The following is a 16,604-nucleotide window of genomic DNA, read 5'->3' as shown; positions in this document are numbered from 1 at the left end:
TCTAAAATAGATGATTTAAAAAATAATTGAAATAGTTCAGATCATGGACCCATACTTAATACAGGGGTTATTCCTAGTGTATATTAAATCAGGCTATTCTCTATTCAAGCTACCTAAGGTTCAAACCAGGGCTGAGGCGACAAAATAAAAAAGCCCAAACTTTTGGGCTCAGGCCCGGCCAAAAGGACCAAAACTTCAATCCCAACCCATATAAAATTGTAGGCTGAGTCAGGACCTCATGTTGGGCCCTCCCAATTTGCCTTTGAGAAACAAAAATTTTTAAGTTAATTTCTAAGAGGTTTTAATTTACGATTTTTAAGTAAGATACAACATTCAATCGGTATATTGATTTTATTTGAAGCAATTAAAAAGAGATGAATTCGGATCACCCTAGTCGGATCAAATTTTGGACAAACAGATATTTGTTGCAAGTTACAACCTTACTATAAAGTATAAACAATGATAAATGATTAAATTCTCTTTTTTACTTTCCGTGCTCTTACAGTAGCAACTTTCAACGTAAAAAGCAATTTTTTTTTTCTCTCTGCAATACGCAAAAAAGCAAAACCAAATCTCTTTTGACAGCCTAACTCCTATAATACAAGCCATCCTTCCGAAGCAAGAAAGGGTACCCAATTCCCCTTCTCTTGGAAGGAAACACTACAAACAGAACGCTAATCACAAACCCAACCACAAGAGGAACAATGTTAGTCACCTTCCTCGGCATTGCCAGATAATAACAATCCAACACATCGTTGTTGGACGATGCAAACGTAAGGAATGCAACAACAGAAAGAGATGAATGGAAGAGATCAGCCCACCTCAACCTGTAATCCCTTGGATGACATGGTCTCTTTCTACCTCCATTAAACGTCCATATCCCCCTAAACGTTGCAATCCCATAGTACAGCCTTCCCGTCGCAGTCCGAAAGCTGTCGGTGAAGGCGAAGAAGACGCAAGAGGCCGACGATATTGCCAGGAAGATGGCCATGAGCCAACGGTTCAGGGTGTCGCATTTCCCATCGTTTGTTAGGATCGGAGCAAAGATGGTGAATGCAAGAATGGTTGCAGTGGGTAAGAGGACGTTGAGGCGAGCTGTGCCGCTTAGTATTGTATTGAGAATGAAAAAGAAATGGGATTCATCAGCAATATCATCTTCTTCTATGTAGTCATAGTCTTCTCCCTCTTTGTTATCTCCAATGAGGGATTTGTTGGATGGGTCCTCCATTGCTGGATTTATCAACCTGACCGAAACGAAGTCTACAGGGAGGTAGCAGTGTGAGGTCAAGGCTTCTGGTTGTTGAGGGCTTGTGGGGTGGAGAGTTGAGAGCATAGTATATGAGATTGTAGCTGGGATTCTTTAATTAAGAGAGAGGAACAAGCAAAGTTATTCTAGGATTTAATTCTAAGCTTAAATTAAAAAGCTTCTGTGGACGTATATGCAAAGGTGTGGATTCAGTCCTGTGACTTTCGGCAAATGCTTTTTGCTTTGGAACATGGGTTTGCTTCTCATTGGGTCTGAAAACAAACCAAAAGGCAGCAGAGTATTGAAGAATTGAGAAATGCATACGTGGGAGGTACCCATTAAAGGGCAACCAGACAACTTTGTTCTCCATTAGTCTGGATTACCAATATTGTGGTGAGCTAGGAAAAGCAAGTAGTAATCTAGGACGTCCAACTGGTTTATAGATTCATCCGTTTTGATCTAGGCCATTCAAGTAACTTGTCAAGATTGGAAAGTTGTCTAGGCTGTAATTGGTCTAGCAATTCCAAATTGAACAAAATTTTCTAGTTCTACCTTCTACGAGGTATTTGTTCCTTTCCAAACCTCAAAGCACTGAAATATACAGGGTAGGTATCCCTAATTGTTGGAAATGCAAGAGAAAAGATCTTTTTTTTTTCATTTTTTTCTTAATTAATCCTTCTTTTTTTATTATTTTTTATGGAAGATTCAGATCCATGTTAAAATTGTATCCGTGAAGGGCAGTTGCTTTGTAATTTCAAGGCCATATTAATTATAATTGAGAAGTCTGGACTAATGAATTGATCCACTACAGGATTTCAGCTGACAAACATGAAGCCCACTAAGCAACTGCCAATGGCAGTCACGATATTTCAAGCTCAGTCTATAATAATATCGAATTAGAATTAATATCAATACAGGATACCTGTTCTAGCCATGGATAGTTACAAATATCCATCTATTTGCAGTAGCACACATGCATCAATGAGGGATTTTCTTGTACTGTACGAGTTGCAAAGTCAATATCACTGAGTTGACCTCTGATTGTTGAGATTTTTGCTTTTCATATAGGAAGCTGCCCTTGAGCACCTATTTGCCATTAATAAAAAAGTCCATCTGACCTACTATGGGTTGATCTGATCTGCACAAATGATCCCCTATTTAATATACATAAAAATGAGGTTGCTAAGAATTTAAGAACAAACAGCAAAAAATACTTAAACGGTATATCAAAAACATACTTCCAAGGAGACAGAACTTTAACATTTGTATCATTAACGAACTTTATGTATTTACAATATCCATTTAACAACTCAATGATGATTTAGAAAAAAAAAAAAAAAAACAAACAATCAGATTATGGTACTTTTTTTATTCATAATATATGTCACCATTAGAAGGAATTAACCCCAAAGATTTGCTTAAAAAATCGCAAAGGGAAAAAAATGGAATTGGGGCCTTACAAACTGTGAAATATCTATATACAATACATCAAAACTGGTAGACCTTAACACTATAACAGGATGAGCTAAAACCACACAAAATGAGACCTAGGGACGAGAATTATTGTTCTCATTCTGCGCTGTACTTTTTAACTCGGGAGAGTCATCACTTCTGCAACAGAATTTGCAATTGCTCAAAGCTTTTTTCGGGTTACAACAAACTGGGGTACTTAGAAAGTGCATGGACATGAATTTCCTGAATCTTTTTTTGTACTCTTTTGGGGAGATAACTGTTGGAGAGACATTTTTAGGGACAACAAGGGAAGACTTCACCCATGTCTCAAGTTGTTTGTCCCAGGTGTATTGTCTCAAGTAGTCAATAATGCCACATACAAGTTCATGCCGCTGAGTATCCACCCCAACAAGTAAAGAGTAGTCCATGACATTAATTGACTGCAAATATCAAGAAAGAAAAGGGTGAACTTTCCAGCCTATAATATCAATTTAAACAAAGTACTATTCTGAAGGAATTAACTGATCAAACTCACTGTAAGAAATGATGTGTCATTCCAAACAGCACGTTGCAATAAATACTTTGTTTTTGAACTGACAAACAAAGGAGAAACATGCATGTCCTCAACAAAATTCTGATCCAACAGAACTTTCTTTGAGGCATCAGCTGCTGAGGTGTACCGAGAGTGCATAGCACCTTTAAGATCATACAGGCGGGTAATGTTTCGGCCAAATGTAAGATTTTCCATAACCATCAGGTCATGTTTCATTTCTCTTCCACTCTTAGACTGTCTTATAATAACCTGCGGTAAATTCAAAGGTTAATGACAAGGAAGATAAAGCTGACCAGAGATTTATTCAGGAAAAGACATAACATAGACGGACCTGATAGATTCCTAAAATTTTTGCAAGACATGTCTGGCTTCCTGAGCTGAATGATTCATTAATATGCTTGAAGTAATCTGGGGCAAACTGCAAAAATGAATCAAATTCTGTCTTCTTGATTTCTTTTATAATAAACCTGTCATCCAGGGTTTTAGCAAACAAAGATTTACTCTTTCCACCTTTAGCATCCCAGTTCTGACAACGACTAAGGGAAGCAATATAATCAAGCTCAGATTGACAGCATCGCCTTCTAAGAGCACGAAATTCTTTCGCATATAAGCAAACTACTGAATATTTACCCTTCCCAGCTAATTTTCCAAGACCCAGGGAGATTTTCGGATGAAGAACCTCTGAAGACAGCAGAGGATCCATCAAATTCAATACATCAGAACTCAGAGCATGAAAGTCTTCTGATGAGACACTTTCTGCTGAATGCATTCCATCCGAATCCAATGATCCAGTTGAGGAAAAAAATGGTGAACTAAAGTAATCATATGAAAACAGGCCATTCAGACTCTCACTTGTTTTACCTGTCCCTCCTCTCTCTCTTTTTCCATCCTCAACTAATTCTTTTTTTGAACCATGTTGATCATGCAACAAGGCAAGAGCACAAGCAATTATACTTGAAAGTTCACCCTTGTAGATTGACACAACCTTGTCATCAAGACCAATAGGAACATGCAATCTAGGCCCTTCATGCATAATCAGTTGACTGACTGAGGTTAGGCATTCTGGAGTGTAGTTATTTATGAATTCAAATTTCTTTGAGTTGCCTCCTTGAATCTCCTTCATGTAAGCCTTGTGTATTTCAGAAAAAGGTCTCCACACCCAGTCTTTTGAGTCAAAAGAATTGCATGATAGGGAATTTGTGCATGTAGCAGAGTCCAAATATATTTCACTAGGTGAACCACAACTATTTATATCAGTATTAGAATCACTATGCCTCAGAAGATCTGTTGTAATTGGATTAGTTACATCAACCTGTAAATGCTCAGAAATGGACGAACACTTGCCTTGAAAATCATCACCACCCAAAAGAAGAGGAACAGATGAATAAGAGGATTCATCAGAAGAACCTTTTCCTACAACTGAATTATGTAGCATTATGCCCTCAGTAGATGTACACTCGGCACTGGATGACCAATCGGGGTTTACAGCTCGCACAGTTGGCCCACTATCTGCTTCAGCATTAAAAGAGCTATTGACCAAATTGGTTGGTTCACCATATTCTAAAACCGCATTCTCATGCAAAGGTTCTGAATCTTTGGCTTTTGTAACTGCAATTTCATCTGCTGTAGGTGTTTCCTCCAACTTGACTTCTAGACCATTCTCTAGGTAGATACCAGAGTTTCCAGAATCACAGTTAGCAGTGGAAGATAAAGTTACTTCATTGTTAACTAAAGCTATATGAGCAATAGCAGAATCATCACAAATTTCTTCACAAGAACTTGATATGTTAGTTTTTCCCTTAATTCTTCCACCAGAACTGTTTTCCTTCTGCAGCAACAATTGTTCATCATGCACTATTTCATCACCTTGAGCATTGCTAACAATTCTAGAATCATATAACATAAGCTCATGCAAACGTTGATCCCAAACATATAATTGAAGGAGGAGTTCCCAGTATAAACTATTTAAGCTTAGAAGCTTGTGAACTGACTGCCCCTGCCCCAAATTCCCGTTCTTACTAACAACCTTCTGAATGAATGCCTGATATCAACAAAAAGCAGGGAAGAGGGATATCATGTTAGCCATTATTAAAGTAGCTGATTACAAAGCAATCCATCAGCAGGGGCCGAATAAACTAGAATACATATAAATTGAGAAAACATATTATTTTATTTAGGTGGAAAAGATCATAAATCAAATTGTTGATCATGGATGACTTTTTGGCAATAAGCTCTCCTCAATGTGAGACACATCAGGTGGTCATCCATGATCCATTAAATATGCAACACATTGAGTTAGGGGACTCAAATACAAATATGTGTAGTAACTCCATGATCAAGTCATTCCATACTAGAGTATAAAATGAACCTAAACATACTATACAACTACATAACAATACATACATATATACACATAAATATACAGTTTGTAAGGTGATCATTTAAAAATTGTTATTTATTATATACACAAATATAAATTTTATGCATCTATATACATTCTTTTGGGGGGAGGGAGGGGAGGGAATCTACTTTAGCCTGTGGACATTAAGAGAAGCTGAAAAGCTTGGGGAACAATGGACCCGTCCACCTGGTTCCATCCCTACACACCACATTGGCCAAATCAAATTCACGAATAAGCTTAACACTCCTTCACAATGTGATGAACCAGTAACCACTTAAGGTAATAAAAAAAGACCTCAAATAATAAAGCTTGATAAGAAATAAAAAAGTGTAACAGAAAAGAGAAGACCCAATAGATCTATTACATAATGGTAGTAAAATGAAACTTACCAAATCAGGGAATATCAATATTCCCCCATCAATCCTTGCAAATATATGCCTCCCCACTCCTAGGGGTGCTCATCAAAAACCAAAAAACGTAACCAAACCAAACCGATACGACCAAACTGAAAAATTCAGTTACCCGAACCAACCGGTGTGTGTATATATATAGTCTTTATATATTATCTATTATATAATTATATATTTATTAATAATATATTATAAATTAAAAAAAAAACTGAAAACTGAAGAATCAAACCAGCCAACTGGTTAAACAATTGGTTCACTTTGATTTTGGTTTTCAGTTTTCCAAAAACCAAAAGAAAGTGATGACGATATCTAACATATTAATTCTTGCAAATATCTTGATGTCTTCATAATGCCAAAAATTCTTGCAGAAAAGCTGAATATTACTGATGCTAATCAAGATTTATTACACTGTGTCAAAAACTGTGCTTAGCAAATGGAACGTGTCAGGAACTTCTAATCGAGACAAAACTGACCTCAAAATCAGATTTTTCTTGATTTAGCATCCCTTTAACTTCAGAAAGTTTCTTTACTAAACCTCTGGATCCCACAGATGCATTTGAAAGTGAGCTAGAGAACCCTTGTCCAAACTTCGACAACGAGTTTCTGACCTCCATGAATAGTGATAGCCCTTTCATAAGCACCTATCAGTAGAAGAATCCATTAATCAAATGAATTCATAGAAGTAATAAATGCATTATGAATCAATAAAGAATCTCTTGGTGGCCAATAGCATACATCTTTGGCTTCTCTTTCGAGCCACTCTTCTCCAACTGGATTGTTGAACTCCAAAACCTGTGGTGGCATGGATGCAGCATAAATATCTAATGGAGAGTATCTAAACATTGCAACTGTTGGCCCCAATCTACAAAATTTCAACACATATCATGGGTTAATTAGTCCCAAAAAGAAAAAGAAACAGATAAATGATATTAATAGGAGTATATACCCATACCCATAGAAGAAAAGGTTGTCCCTGTACAATGAATGTGTGCAACAGGAATTGGAGCGATCTGAAAAGCCAAGCTCCAGGAACTTTCCAAATGAAAGCCCACGGGATACTGTGGATAGCACCACTCTTCTTGTAGATTTGAGGATTCCATTCTCAGGCTTACATTTTAAACATCTGGTCCACATCCAAAGTTTTCCTTCAGCTTCACCAGGCAAATGCAACTTCATAGGAAGTTGTCTAACTCGTACTGTAATCCTCCCATTATGGTGTGCATAATAGTAAACATGAGCTTCTGGTGGTTGCTCACATTTTGAGCACTGGTTCCTCTGCCATAAATACAGAATTTTCTCAGTCCCTCTTCAAGTATTGTCATATATCTGAATCTCAAAGAAGCAAAGACCGAGAGTCACACAATATAAATTTATAAAATGAAACTTGGATGAGCTTTGGAGAACCTGATTGAGTAAGTTGTCATGCAAAAACCGTCCTAGAGGAATGTCAGAATTCCTGTAGTAGTTGATACGGGAAAGATGGTTTTGCTCACAAATAGTTCCTCTCAAGACATTCTGACTGCACATTAGAAATACAATACTTTGGGCATCCAAGAAACTGCAGATACCATCATTATGTTGCATTTTGTCTTCATTATTAATATTAGCCTTGACAGGGTTCAAAGACACATCAGAGCAAGCTGGAAAAGACTCATCTTGCTCATCATGAAGTGACTTCACTTCCTGTGGACTACCCTTTATTTCCATCTCACTAAGGTCAAGTGATTCAGGACATGTAGTGACAGGAAAGACACCCACATTCTTACCATCTAGTTCCTTTTCTTTGAATCCAAAGTATGTGGAGAGGGAATTGTAGGAAGTAGATGAGACAATAGGGATGCTCTCCGCAAGAACCTTTTTAAAAGAGGCTGACCATGATGACAGTAACTGCCCAGAAAGAATGCTTGGAGCAAATGGCTCATAAGGTGATTCTGATAAACACCCATTCATACTGTCAGGAATATTATGAGTATTCAATGAACTTTCAGCAACACCATTCTTAAAAGAATGGACATTAGGATCAGTTCCAGAAGATGTATGATCAACATCTGAGATTGGACACATTCTGTCACCAACAGATTTTTCTTGGAACTCATCAGAAATAGGAATATCAGTAGTACAGGAAAGAGTTGCAGACCCAACAAAAGAATCATTTGAGTTAAGAAAAGCACCAGAAGAACCATCAAGTGGTAATTGTTGATCTGTCAGAAATCCATTTGTCACTCTACTACTATGAATAGCAGAAAACATTGCCCTTCGATCTACAAGGAAAGAAGTTTCTAAAATCGAATGGTATGCCACAAGAACTGCACATTGCACCACACTTTTAATTTTCTTCAATTCATCACTATGAGCTCCCTTCAATAAAATCTGCAGCATAAAAATCACCCAGAATAATTATGCCACAAATCACCAAAAACTCGAAGAAGATGATAATGGAATAACCACTGCCACAACGTGAAATAAAAGTTCTTTTTTCACATTAAACATGTTAACTGTGTACAAACTTCTTACGTGAATTCATGAAATCATTCAGTGATGGATGCACAAGAATTCATAGAGAAAGTAAAGAACTAAGACACATAAGCTGCAGACTGCAGAGCACAAAATAATAATAACTCTATAAAACCTAGTTAGGATGCATGAAATGCTACACCATGAATACTCAGGTGGAAATAAAACTTTCTTCAGATGCTTAACTCGTATTCTATGAGAAAATTCTGGTTGCATTACCCCTGGATTAGAAGATTTCAGTGGTTTTTATCCTTTCCAACATTTCCATGAAGTTACCTTGAGAAAACAAATACTGGCATATATACATCAGGTAATTGCCATGCTCAAAAATCACAAAAGACAGGAAGTAGCTATTCAACTTTACTATTTTAATTAAGTTAACAAATCATATTGTATTAAAACTTGTCAGTCCATATCATACAGTAAACAATATGAGCTAAGTAATGATACTTGGGGCTGACATTCCAGGATAATGATTGTATTTCATTTCATGCTTTGTCCCAAGTATTGGGATCAGGAGATCTGATTTGGCTGTTTCCATTTTCTTTCGATTTCTCCTTTCCTATTTTTTTTTATTGGACACAACTGAGTGGGTAATACTTTATCTCCTCTTTTGACCCTAACTCTTTTTTTATTTTCAGAGATCAGGAGAAAGATATATATATATATATATATATATATATATATATATATATCAGACCTCTAAACTGAATCATGAGTTTCAATTTGAGATTTTTTTCTTAATTTTTTAGGTTATAATTGTAAAATAGACATTTTTAAACTAAAATATTCATTTTGTGTGTTTATATACTAATTTCTTTTTGTTATTTTCTTATTTGTTAGGGTTTAATCAACACAAACATTGCTAAATGCTGTATTGAACCCTCAAAGATTTCAAAACCTGAACCAATAAGTAAGAAAGAACATAAAATGTTGTCCAATCAACACATTTTATTCTTTTTCTTTACTAATTTGTGTTTTTTATATACTAATTTCTTCTTTTCCTATAACAGAAATAGGGGTTCAACCCCTATATTTTTTGAATTTTCTTTTCTTTCTTCTTTTTCTTCTCATGAATATGTTGATTTTCTATACTTTAACATGAAGTTTATACTTTTCTTATGAAAATTATGGATATTTATTAAGGAAATCTGATTATGGAACCTAGGGAGCTACCCTAGGATACATGTTTTGTACTTAAAAAAAATCCATCGCTGCCCGCCTAGGCGAATAGGCGCCCCCTGTAGCCTAGCCTCGCCTTGACGCCTTGAAAACTATGATACATACATGAATGAATGGCAAGATTTTTTATTTTTTGATTGGTGAATCAAAGGCAAGAGTTAACAAATAATAAGTGTATGTACACTCTTACTTTCTGGTAATTTTTTAGCTTTTTACAATGATTTGAGTTTCTTTTGTCACTGATGCACAGTTTAACACAGAGAATAGGTGCAAGATCAAAAATCTGCAGCAAAACCGTGTATGTTGTTATAGTTTCAAATGTCAATATCAATCATTTGTCAAAGAGAGATGCATGTCTATTCATCAATGAGCATTGGAATTGCTTACATATTTTAAAAAATATACCACTAGTGTAAGGGCACATACTATGTGCGTATGCAAGTAAATGATAAAGATATGAGTTGAAACCATGTAATCAAATTTAATTTTTATAAATTACACAAAAACCAAGAATTGCTCCATTGCAACCTGGGTGACCAGGGTTCAAATCTTGGAAACAGCCTCTCTATATGTGCGTAAGGCTGCATACATCTGTCCCTCCCCAGACCCCACATTGGTGAGACCCTCATGCACTGGTATATAGGTCTTATAAGAGAGTATCTGATATATGCTTATTTCTATGCAACACAAACTTTTTACAAAAACAAAGTATAAACTTTACACTGCTTATAAGAAAACAGAAGTCAAATATATAAATGTGCCAAACAAATGATGGTGTTAGTACTTTATCAGCAACTGTCATAGTCTAATAACTCTTCAAACACTTAAATTAATCATTCAAGCATCCAACATCAAAAATCCTGTCCATTTCAAATCAAACGCATCTGGGAACATATGAAGCATTGGTGTTATAAAACAGGACTAACCGTACAGCCTAGAGGTCTAGGACAGCCCTCAAGGAACATCAAAGTCTTGCTGGGTCTCTTTCCACCTTCACCAAAACTGCCATGTTCCTCAACAAACCTTTCAAAATGGAATGAATCACATTGTTTCATCTCTTGATTCATGAAATTGTCAACACAAGACATAATCTGCGAACCAGTACAACGAGCAATTCTCTCCAACCGATGGAGCTTCATATCAAAGACTAATGTTATTCCTTTTGCAAGAAGAGACTCTTGCACATCCCGGGACACAGTTTTCTCCACAAAAACCACATTAGGGTGGCACATCTCTATCATCTCAATGATTGTTTTCAGATTATCCTTCTCCTGTTTACAACCATATAATCAGGTCCAAAAATTTTAAACTTCCCTTAAGACAATGACCCAGAGAACATTAACCCACATTACCTGATCCATTGAATCAAATGATGACAATCCACTTGAGCACTGGCCAAGTGTTCCCTGGAGCAGCAGCAATCTAGGGTTCCTGTGCTTGGTAGGCATGTGCTTGTGTGCAGCATTTTTCTTAAAAACTAAGCCTTTGATCACTTCGCTGTGAAATCAAAGTATTCACCCCAGGGTAAGAAGAAGGAAGATGCATCATTGTCTCCTTAGGTAAGAGATATTTAATGACATATAAAACATAGTATATCAAAAGGCTGTTAGGCATATGCTTCACTCCTTGATGCTTGCCTCAAGGTGAGGCTCATCCATTGATGCTCATGTCCAAAGCTTAGAGCAGATGCCTCACCCCTTTGGGTGCCTAAACATTGTGCACCCCATACATAGACCAAAATAGTCTTTGTCAGTTGTCATTACAAGGTTAAGTAAAATGGACAACTTGTATCTATTTATTTTTGTAAATTTGTAGTTTAAACCTATTCATTATGCCCAAAATATATAAGATATTTTTTTGTTTTTCCTTTTTCTGTTTTTTGCATTAAGAGTGTCTCCAATAGGATTGAAGATATTTTAGTTAATGGAATGCAAATTCCCTGTAGCTCCTTTGCAATGTTTTTTGGTAGTTAAATCTGTTAAAACTATTTCCCTCTGATGTAAATTGGTGATTAAATATCACCAATTAATTATATACCTTACTCCTTTTCAGAAAAATAATAGTTAAAAAAAACCGAGGCCTTCTTTTTCATCTGAACATTCTAGTAACTGAATTATTTATTTAAGTTTCCCTATATAATTTCACATATAAAGTACCTGGGGTTGATCTGTAAAATAGAAGTTTTTTTTAGTGTAAGTTCAGTATGGTTCATTATATAGTCCTTGCTGTCTAGCCTGGGCAGGTTAGAAGGGCCATTGTTTATATGACAGTTAATACAAATATCTCTGTTAATTATAAAAAAAATAATAACATACATACTAAGTTGGTAATTTTCTGAATAATCATAATTTTCCTCACTTTAACTCATCAACATAATTAAAAGGCCTTTGTTAATCCAGATAGGATAATAACAGGACTAGAGAGAAGTGCCAAATATGGAATTTTCAATAAAATTGAAGAACCCAACAAAATGACATGAAACCCATCTGCAAATACCAGGGCTCGTGCCTTCTTGTTCTAAATCTATGAACATTGATTCACTCTCTCATCAGATAATGGGTATTTTACATCTTATGAATCATAGGTAGTAGGTACAATAACTTTATATACCTTTGGCTGCAAGAACCAGTTGCAATACATTTCACCTTGACATAACCTTCTGGATCCATTGCTTTTCCCTCAAAAGCATCAGGCTTCACAAGTAATGCAGCACTCCAAGATAAAGAAGTTACTATATCCACCCAGTTCTCACCAGCCTCCCCTGAAATAGAGATTCCCTCTAGCCTGAGAAGTTGACTGACAAGGGCCCTGAATTTCCCATTCATCACCTCTAGCATTGCTTTCTTTCTTTCCTCTTCAAGCCTATAGCTGCCACTGCCTTCTTCATCAAAACTACTTAAGGAACTTGGCTTTCCCCATTTCGTGCCATCACCACATTCATCGTCATCACCATCACCATTGTCAACCACACTACCTTCAACATCGTCCTCCAGATCTTGTGGTTCAGGGGGCACCCACAAATCAATATTTGTTTCAAAATCCAAAGACAAGAAGAGCTGTGATCTTTCCTTAGATTGGTCAGTACTCCCACTTCCATCCTTTGCTCCTTCATCAACACCAACTACTTTAATTGGGTCTTTACCATTTTCAGGAAAAGATGCATCAATTCCTTTTGCTGGAATTGGCAAGCTCAAGTTGTCCACTTGCCCATTTATCCTAAAATTGAGATAGTCTTGACAGTTTCTTAAAGAAATTTCATCTCCTTCCTCCCTGTCAATAACAAAATAAAATAAATGAAAACAAAAATGTACTAGTCATTCTACCAGGAGATAACACTATCACCACAAATAAAACAGGCGCTGTCTAATTAAAAAAAATGATATACCTGCCATTCACATTTGTTTCAATTGAAAACTCACCTGAAAGGGTAGAATATGGTACAAAAGAAGAAAGAGTTAGCACTGCAATGGTCTCTGGAAGCATGAACTAGTTTTAAACTAAATCCATCAAAAGGAAAATAAGAAAAGAAAGAAGAACATACTGCAGCTTGAGGCAAGGCTATCAGTGCTTGCCAGTGAAATTGTTGGACTGATCAATGGTGTTGCATATGAACTTAGATCACCATGCACAGAAGAATCTTGTTCATTCTTTTTGCTTTTACAGGACTGCTGGTTGTCTCTACCATCCAATTTGAATGAATTTTGTTTCTTCTTAGATCCCTCCCCATTATCCAAATCTGTCAGCTCCTTATCACAGACATGGCACATTTTATACATGTGATCCCAAAGAATATCTGCAAGATCAGTACCCTGACTGAGTTCCAGGATGGATCCCTAATAATTGCTACCAATCAGAAATTGATGAACTCTTATTACCCTCTCTTCTCATTGTATAATCATCTGAGAGTCATACAAAATTCAAAGCAGAACCATTCACTTTATTTCTGAATCGTATAACTTGAAAAAAAAAAAGATAAATTGATAAACTTACGAACCAAAACATAATTAAACTCCATATTCCAAATAAATTAAGCCCCCCAAACAAAACAAAGAAAGAAAATATTCACAAACACCGGAAAACGATATAGTGTAATAGTGTAACAACCTGTGAAAATAGAAATAACAAAACTAGTACTGCAATTTCCCGAGAAAATACAAGGGGAAATTACAGAGATGATGAAACTAAAAGAACCACACACCTACACAACACGATGAAAAACATAAAAGAAAGAAAACTAACAAGACGAAAGAAGATAGTCCAAGTTTAATATGAAACAGGGAGAACACATTGCCCAAGTTTTTAAAATCCAATTGAAGTTCAAAATCAAAACAAGGAAAGAAAAAAACTAACTTATAATCAAAACACGGGTTTTCCATGTCCAAATCCTAGGAAAAACAAACAAAAATTAGAAAGCACTACGCAGATCATTGACCAACCGATGAAACTTACCCAAATCTTGAATCTCCACCAAGAAAATCAAAACCCGGAATCTCCCAACCAAAAAAACACCCACGAAGACAAAAATTCAAGTTCCCAGAAACAAAACTCACAGTAAATCCACCCACCATATACTAGAAAATCCGCAGACTTATTACGGTAATTTATCTTTCAATCTGCTAAAACCTTCCATAAATCCCAATTTCCATATCAATAACCTTTGTCACAACCCCCGCCACACCAACAACACGATTTCATAGAATGTTACCATTTTTATCCCAAACTAGAACCAAATCAGTAATAACAGCACAACTTACCGTTCAAGCAACCAAAACAAGAAACGCATCAAAGGGCTTCTGCAGAAAAATCCCAAGCATCGTCGTCGGTACAATCTTTCCTTCAAAATTTAACTTCCGGTAGAGAATCGAAGCAAAGCAAAGAAGCAGCTATAAGCTGAAGTGTTCAGAGACAGACAGACGAGAGGAAGGGAAGACAGAACGTTGAAATTCAATACAGAAGGAGGAAGAAGGAAGAAAAAGATGCAAGTGGGGCCCGCTCAAATTTAAACCGTCGTTACCAAAAAATGCGTATATACGATATCCATTTGCATTTATCTACGCGGTTTCAATACATTTATACGTATCGATGTACTCACATAACGCGGTTTACAGGCAACCGATGGAGCCCGGAATCTCTGTGTGACAGCTAGATCTAGTACCCACCTAACGTGTATCGTGGGCGTGTACTTTCCCTTTTCGTTGGGTGTTTGGGACGTAGGAATATGACTAATGCGTCGCCGAAAAGTGAGGAAGAGTTCAAACAAATCATCCTCCGTTCAATCGGGAAGGGTTGGTTTATTTGGTTGTCGAATTTGAAAAGTAGAGAAAGGAATCTACGAGGTTTAAATGTTAAAATTCCTTTTTGGTCCATTCCTTTTAGAATCTCTTTCTCTTTGCGGTTGGGTCGGGTCATGGGTGGGACTACGATGGTGCGGGTGACATCATATAAGCTTGGTCCTTAACAAGATCTCAGTCGGTGCTTGGCATGCTGCTGGATGATCGATTTGATGATTTCCATGCTCGTTAAAAACAGATTCAAACTTTGGATGCCAAACGCTGCCTGAACTGCCCTAGATACGTTCTGTGACAATTTTGAAAAAAAAAATTAAAGGTTTTTGTACAGTGGCATCGTTGAATCCTAAGTCTGTGAGTTTCCAAGGTACTTTGTTAAAATTCCAGTTTTAACCTTAGGATGTCTCATAATGGGTAAATAAAATATTATTCTTTCTAATATTTATTAGTGATAAATGGATGGCTATGGATTCATGCCTGCGTAAGTATAGTTCTTATCTCATATTCAATACTGTACTCTCTATCTCTCTCATGAAAAAATGACTTAAACCGCCCAAATGTTTTGTGATAGAAACTTAAAACTCCCCTTGTATTTTGACTTTTACAAAAAACCTCTCTCATGAAAATATGGCGGTATGACTACGCCATATTCAATTCTAACTTAGATATTGTTGTTCACTCAATGAAGTATACAATAAAACCCAATTAAATAAACTGTATCACCTTTTGGGAATAATTCAATAAATTTTCATCACAATAAACCCGGGTGGAGCTAGGGAATTTTCATAAGAGGGCCAGAACCTAAAGTGGATTAGGGGGAGGGGGAGAATAAATATGGATGGCCATAGGAGGGACTAACCCATTGGGGTGGGGAGTGGGGGAGGGGAAATTTTACATAAAACAATAAAACAATGGGGATTTTTGGGTTATAAGGGGGCCATGGCTCCCTTGGGTCCCCCCCTTGGTTCCACCCCTAACAATAAAGTTTTTCATGGATAAAAAATGGAATTTAAAAAACTAGAGCATTACTCAGCTTCATTTCGTTAGCAAAGGCCATTCGGGAATTTGCCAAAGGCAATTTTCTCAAAGACATAAGTTAAACAATTTGCACATATTGTTTCCAATTATTAATATTATTAGTAAATGTGCCTAACCTGGTCCTTAGGCTTAAGCCAAAGGTCAAGCTTGACTTGTTCAACCTAATGAAATTTGATACATTCAGGTTGGGCTTGGATCTCGATCAATCATCCCCATGCTAAAATTTATCATAAATGTATATGTATACATGTAGAAAAATATGTATACATATATACATATTTATCATAAATATATATATAGATATAGATGGATGGATGGAATTAGGCTAGGATTAAACTACCTAAGGCTAGGCCTAGGCATAGCTTGAAAAATTAAAAGAAAAAAAAAAAAAAAAAAAAAACCCAAACCTTTGGGCATAGGCTCAGGCCTAGCCAACATGAGGATTGAAAATCCAAGTCAGTTCATCTAAATTGCCAGATAGGTTGGGTTAGGCTCAAACTGCCTGCCCAATTTGCACTCT

The 16,604-nt window shown here is 36.4% G+C and overlaps 2 protein-coding genes across 3 annotated transcripts; both read right to left on the bottom strand.

Moving 5' to 3' along the window:
• Positions 1–497: 497 nt before the first annotated feature.
• On the bottom strand, positions 498–1,394 carry LOC148852355 (protein DMP3-like). Its single transcript, XM_088947605.1, has one exon. It carries the CDS (start codon positions 1,331–1,333, stop codon positions 587–589), a length of 747 nt encoding a protein of 248 aa, XP_088803731.1. The 5' UTR covers positions 1,334–1,394; the 3' UTR covers positions 498–586.
• Positions 1,395–2,491: 1,097 nt separating this feature from the next.
• Positions 2,492–14,705, bottom strand: FAB1D (FORMS APLOID AND BINUCLEATE CELLS 1A). 2 transcript variants are annotated; one of them, XM_088947602.1, is made up of 14 exons: positions 14,513–14,700; positions 13,634–13,657; positions 13,300–13,551; positions 13,144–13,177; positions 12,369–13,028; positions 11,111–11,255; positions 10,685–11,029; positions 7,467–8,432; positions 7,015–7,337; positions 6,798–6,924; positions 6,536–6,703; positions 3,583–5,292; positions 3,234–3,500; positions 2,492–3,138 (listed from the first exon to the last, which is right to left on the bottom strand). In XM_088947602.1, the coding sequence occupies exons 2-14, from the start codon at positions 13,644–13,646 to the stop codon at positions 2,794–2,796; spliced, it is 5,355 nt and encodes a 1,784-aa protein (XP_088803728.1). In that variant the 5' UTR covers positions 13,647–13,657; positions 14,513–14,700; the 3' UTR covers positions 2,492–2,793. The 2 variants fall into 2 exon arrangements, with proteins under 2 accessions (XP_088803728.1, XP_088803730.1); XM_088947604.1 differs by lacking the exon at positions 13,634–13,657 and having other exon boundaries at positions 14,513–14,705.
• Between the last annotated feature and the right edge of the window lie 1,899 nt (positions 14,706–16,604).

Source organism: Nelumbo lutea, chromosome 5 (genome assembly GCF_056320005.1).
Source record: "Nelumbo lutea isolate HS-2025 chromosome 5, American lotus-T2T, whole genome shotgun sequence".
NCBI lineage: Eukaryota > Viridiplantae > Streptophyta > Magnoliopsida > Proteales > Nelumbonaceae > Nelumbo > Nelumbo lutea.
Note: the sequence above shows the minus strand (reverse complement) of the source record. Positions and strands in the feature narration are given on the sequence as shown.

Bases quoted from the DNA above. Each gene is read 5' to 3' on its own strand.
- LOC148852355 (XM_088947605.1), bottom strand. From the start codon at position 1,333: ATGCTCTCAACTCTCCACCCCACAAGCCCTCAACAACCAGAAGCCTTG.
- FAB1D (XM_088947602.1), bottom strand. The intron at 11,030-11,110 runs GTAATGTGGGTT...GGTTGTAAACAG, and splicing joins CATTTGATTCAATGGATCAG to GAGAAGGATAATCTGAAAAC. The intron at 3,501-3,582 runs GTCCGTCTATGT...AATTTACCGCAG, and splicing joins AAATTTTAGGAATCTATCAG to GTTATTATAAGACAGTCTAA.